The following is a 5,266-nucleotide window of genomic DNA, read 5'->3' on the forward strand; positions in this document are numbered from 1 at the left end:
CGCGTCGTTTGGGACAGAGCAGCGGTTAATTTTCCGTGGCGGATGGCGAGAGCTTTTTAAACTGACACGGTTCGATGTATTTTTTAGCCTTATCACATAATTTGTAGTGATATCGGCAGAACGGAAAGCGTGCTTTACTCTGGCCGCGGTTTCGATCGCGAGGGCGTTTATGGTTAGGTCTTCTAACCTTTAGTTCAGCGATTTCCTTTCGTAGAGCATCAATTTCTGCGGCGAAACTCTGGAAAACTCTGCATCTCGATCATACGGTCAGCTTGCAATGCCATTTGCGTTGAATCGCCGTCGAGGATAGTGATAGCAGAGCGTATCGAGTTAGGGAGACGTTCGATCCAGAGTGATTCTAATACGTCATCTTATCCTGCCGTTCGCCAGCTCTTTCATACGTCGGTTTACGGTCACCTAATTTAATTTCTTTTACAATTCTGCGTAACTTTTTTTGATCCGAGTCGGTGAATTCCGAAATTAATGCGGCTTTTACGGCTTCGTACTTGCCTGTCTCTGGAGGATTACGGACGATGTCGCCAACTGCTAAGAGGTACTGGACTTCGGGCGATGAAATAACGTGGATGTATTTCGTTTGGTCGGTCATGATTCCTGCTGCAGCGAACTGTGATTCCATTTGTATAAAATAGAGAACTGGCTGTTCCTTGCAGAAAACGGGTGGTTTGATACCGACACGGCAGATTTCACCGGGAAACTGTGGTGGCTCGGAAATCTGTTGTTCACCCACCGGTGCACGTTGTGGTATTCCAGTACTAGTAGACTGGCCGTCAGATGCAGTTCACCGTCCTTCATAATATTGTTCTACACTATTTGAAAAAAAACTTTGCCAGAAGTATGTGTAATAAATTTGCTGACTATCGCGGGGTCACCCGTTTGGTGGCCTTACCTGTCTTCTACATTAAGTTACAAAATTCGCGCGTGTTGAAAAATTAACTGTTTCCTTATTTGAGCTCTTTTATGCTTAAATACTAATTCTTAGCCAAAACTAAGTTCAACAGTAATTTTACCTAAAGGGATTGAATGAGTTAGAAGAACAAGTAGCTATGTATGTATGTTAATATCGATGTACTTATGTACGTAGAGAAGAAAATATTTAGTATGTAGGTTACAATATGAATAGGTAATAACGAAAATATTAATACAGTTTGATACATACATATGTAAGTATACAATGTGTACATACATACTTAATGTGACCAACTATTTCATAGCACAAAGAAGTACAGGTAAGGTTAGGTTAAGTTAACGCCGCGAGCCGATTATGAAATTTCGATTGCGGCTAATTTCGATCCCTGAGAGCTGTTTGTTCAGAAGTGCGAGCCAAACTGCTTCCATCTTACTCTCGCGAAGGTTATACAGTCTAAAAGAAAGTGTGACGATGATTCCACTTCATCTTCCTCTTGACAGCTGATACAAAAGTATCAGTCGAAATTCCTAGTCTCACCGCATGAATACCAATCGCGCAATAGCCTGGTCTTTCCAACGCAGAGGAGGCCTTCCTCTCTTCTGTTACCAGCATCACGGCCCGCGTTGAATATTTTCAGAGCAGGAGCGTTTCTGTCCATTCGAACGATATGGCCAAGCCAGCAGAGCCGCTGAATTATAATTCGCTGCTTTATGTCCATATCGTTGTAAAGCTCATACAGCTCATCGCTAAATCGTCTGCGATATTCACCATCACCAACGCGTAAAGGCCCGTAAATCTTTCGAAGAATCTTTCCCTCGAAAACTCCAAAAGCCGCCTCATCAGATGCTTTCATTGTCCATGCCTCCGCGCCATACACCAGCAGAGGCATGATGAGTGACATATAGAGCGTGATCTTTGTACGACGAGAGAGGACTTTACTTCTCAATTGCCTACGTTGGATTTCAAGGCTGACACTGTTATTGGTGTTAATGCTAGTTCCCAAATAAACGAAGTCGTCTACTTTTTGAAACTTGTAACTGTCAACAGTGACGTGGGTGCCAAGACGCGTATGCTCTGACGGTTTGTGTGATGACAGGAGATACTTCGTTTTGTCCTCCTTCACCGCCCGACCCATTCGCTTTGCTTCTCTATCCAATCCCGAGAAGGCAGAACAGACATAGCCCTTGTTTTTACCGATAATATCGATGTCGTCGGCATACGCTAGCAATTGTACGCTCTTGTAAAGTATTATGCCTGAGCGGTTCAGTTCCGTGGCTCTTATTATCTTCTCCAACATCAGAATCACATTCGTGTGAGACAGTCCCCTTGTCTGAAACCTCGTATCAAACGGCTCGGAGAGGTCCTTCCCTATTCTGACGGAGCTGGTGGTATTGCTCCACGTCCTTTTACACAGCCATATTAGTTTCGCGGGGATACCAAATTCAGACATCGCGGCGTAGAGGCAACTTCTCTTCGTGCTGTCGAAAGCGGCTTTGAAATCGACCAATAGATGGTTTGTGTCGACCCTATTCTCGCGGGTCTTTTGCAAGATTTGGCGTATTGCGAATACCTAATCTATGGTGGATTCGCCAGGCCTAAAGCCACACTGCTAAGGTCCAATCAGTTCGTTGACGGTGGGCTTCCGTCTTTCGCATAATACACTCGATAAGACCTTATAACCTATGCTTAGAAGGCTGAGTCCGCTGTAGTTGGCGCGTATGGCGGGGTCGCCTTTCTTGTGGGTTGGGCAGAGCACACTCAAATTCCAGTCGTGGGGCATGCGTTCATCTGACCATATTCTGCGTACTAGCTGATGCATGCACCTCATCAGCTCCTCGCCGCCGTACTTGAATAGGTCGGCTGGCAGGCCGTCAGCTCCAGCAGCTTTGTTGTTTTTCAGCCGGGTAATCGCTATTCGTACCGCTCCATAGTCAGGCAGTGGGATAGCTACTCCATCATCATCGACTGGGGACTCGTGTTCGTCTTCTCCACTACTTTCAGCGCTGCTACCAGTCAGTAGGTTGTAAAAGTGTTCCCTACACAATTTAAGTACATTGTGGACATGGGTCACTAGGTCGCCATTGTTGTTCCTACAGGAGTTCGCCCCTGTCTTGAAACCTTCCGTAAGTCGCCTAACCCTCTGGTAGAATTTGCGTGCGTTCTTCCTATCAGCCAGCATTTCACGCTCCTCGCACTCACGTATTTCGTCTTCTCTCTTCTTATTGCGGCAAATACGTCTCGCTTCCTTCGCTTCCTTCTTCAGTACAGTGGCCCTACAGGCGGCGTCTTTTTTCTCTGCGGCTTCTTGACATTTCTCATCGTGCCAGTTGTTTTTTTCGGGCTCGCTGAAATCCAACTACTTCTTCGGCGGCGGTACTTAATGATCGGGAAATGTGGTTCCACTGCTCGCGTATGTCGGATTGTTGAAGAGTGCTCTCAGAGGGCAGGTGTGTGAGTCGAGTGGCGAATAAATTGGCCGTCTGTTGTGATTTCAGCTTTTCGACGTTAAGCTTTCTTTGCATTGTTGGGCGCACATTTTTTGCTGCGTATCTTGGCTACAACAAGATAGTGGTCCGAGTCGATGTTTGGCCCTCGGAGTGTATGTATGTCTAAAACGCTTGAAGCATGCCTTCCGTCTAACACAATATGTGGATGTTCTTATGCGGGAACCTAGTACTACATATTACCTCCGGCTCCGGCGAAGTCGATTAGCCTCAGTCCGATATCGGACGTTTCGTCGTGGAGGCTGAATTTTCCGACAGTGGCGCCAAAGATCCCTTCCTTGCCCACCTTGGCATTAAAATCGCCGAGCACGATTTTGACATCGTGTCGGGGGCAGCGCTCATATGTTCGTTCCAAGCGCTCATAGAAGAGATCCTTAGACGCCTCGTCCTTCTCTTCCGTCGGGGCATGGGCGCAGATGAGTGATATGTTGAAGAATCTAGCTTTTATGCGGATTGTGGCTAGACGTTCGTCCACCGGTGTGAACGCCGGTACCTCGAATCCAACACCGAATTTGCCTTCCTTTGCGTGGCAACTGTAGTAGACGAGGCAAGGCTTCACACTTACTTTTCCTTGCCCCGTCCATCGCATTTCTTGGATGGCGGTGATGTCAGCCTTTGTATTCCCGAGGACATCAACCAGCCGGGCAGAGGCACCTTCCCCATTAATGGTCCGGATATTCCAGGTGCATGCTGTCAAATCATAATCCTTTAAACGTTTGCCGTGGTCTTCATCAAAAAAAGGGGGTCTCATCCGAGGCTTGTTGGAATTTTTCATTGGGCGGTGTTTTAGCGTGGCGGGACCCAAACCCAGCGCACGCGAAGTTTTACACCTTTTAACTTTAGCTTGCTCCTAAACGGGTGTATGGTTGCTACCCAGAATCGCTTCTGGCCACCCCCAGGTGAATGGCAGTCAAAAGTTTTCCACTTCTGCGCACGGAACCATCCTCGTATTTATGAATATACCCTTGTGATTTATTTTCCATCATTATCTCACTCACACGTCCGGCTCACATCAAACCCTAACCAACATTCGTATGGCGACGATTGTCCCTGTGCGAAAAAGAGCATTCGCAATATTTTTTTATTGAGTTATATATATATTTTTTCTAGATTCATGTATGATATAATAAAGTTTTTAAATAAAATTAAATTTTTTCCTGCACATATCCTATAAATGGGATTATAATTGTAAACATTTATATTCATACTATCTTTATATAGAGTTTTTATATTTGGACAACCTATATCATCTAAATCAGAGCTGTAGCATTATTTCCACTTTTAAATTAATAATTACCGATTACCATTAAAAATAAAAAATAAAATCGTATTTTTAGCCAAATGGAAGAAAAAAATAATCAAAAAATCGAATGCAATTAGTTTTACAATAAATTTAATTCAGCCTCATTGCGTAAGTCGTAAATTAGGCTAAATTGTACGACCCCACAACATTGGCATTGTCTAGTGTCGTACTGAAATAAGTAAACGACGAAAATCGTCGAAAACTACGCAGTACTGCCAAGTTTTTCCTTTTTAATACACTAGTCGAGTGCAAACTTTAGGCAATGACGTGAAATTTTCGATACGATTCGACTCTCGAAAAACGACTTACATTCGACACGACTCTTGCAATGAGGGTGATTATTTTTGATTAATTTTGATTATTTATAATTATAAGATAGGCGAACACCATGTAAAACTCGTGGGACTCGCTCATATACCAAAAACATATCTTTGAGTGTGACAAAATGTAGACGGCTTATAGTGATATTTGAAACCCATTTTGTGCCCAATGATTTTACAATGGTTTTACCTGAAAATAATATGGCCTGGT

General features: G+C 44.3%; 1 protein-coding gene across 1 annotated transcript; it reads right to left on the bottom strand.

Annotated features, from left to right (window-relative positions):
- Nucleotides 1-218: 218 nt before the first annotated feature.
- Nucleotides 219-371, bottom strand: LOC118755206 (the record flags this gene model as incomplete). Its single annotated transcript, XM_036490055.1, is given in 1 exon segment — nucleotides 219-371. A coding segment is annotated over 1 exon segment (153 nt), but the record flags the coding sequence as incomplete, so codon positions are not given.
- Nucleotides 372-5,266: the final 4,895 nt, after the last annotated feature.

This window comes from Rhagoletis pomonella, unplaced genomic scaffold (assembly GCF_013731165.1).
Source record: "Rhagoletis pomonella isolate Grant_MI unplaced genomic scaffold, Rhpom_1.0 Rhpom_scaffold_05617, whole genome shotgun sequence".
In the NCBI taxonomy this organism is placed as follows: Eukaryota; Metazoa; Arthropoda; class Insecta; order Diptera; family Tephritidae; genus Rhagoletis; species Rhagoletis pomonella.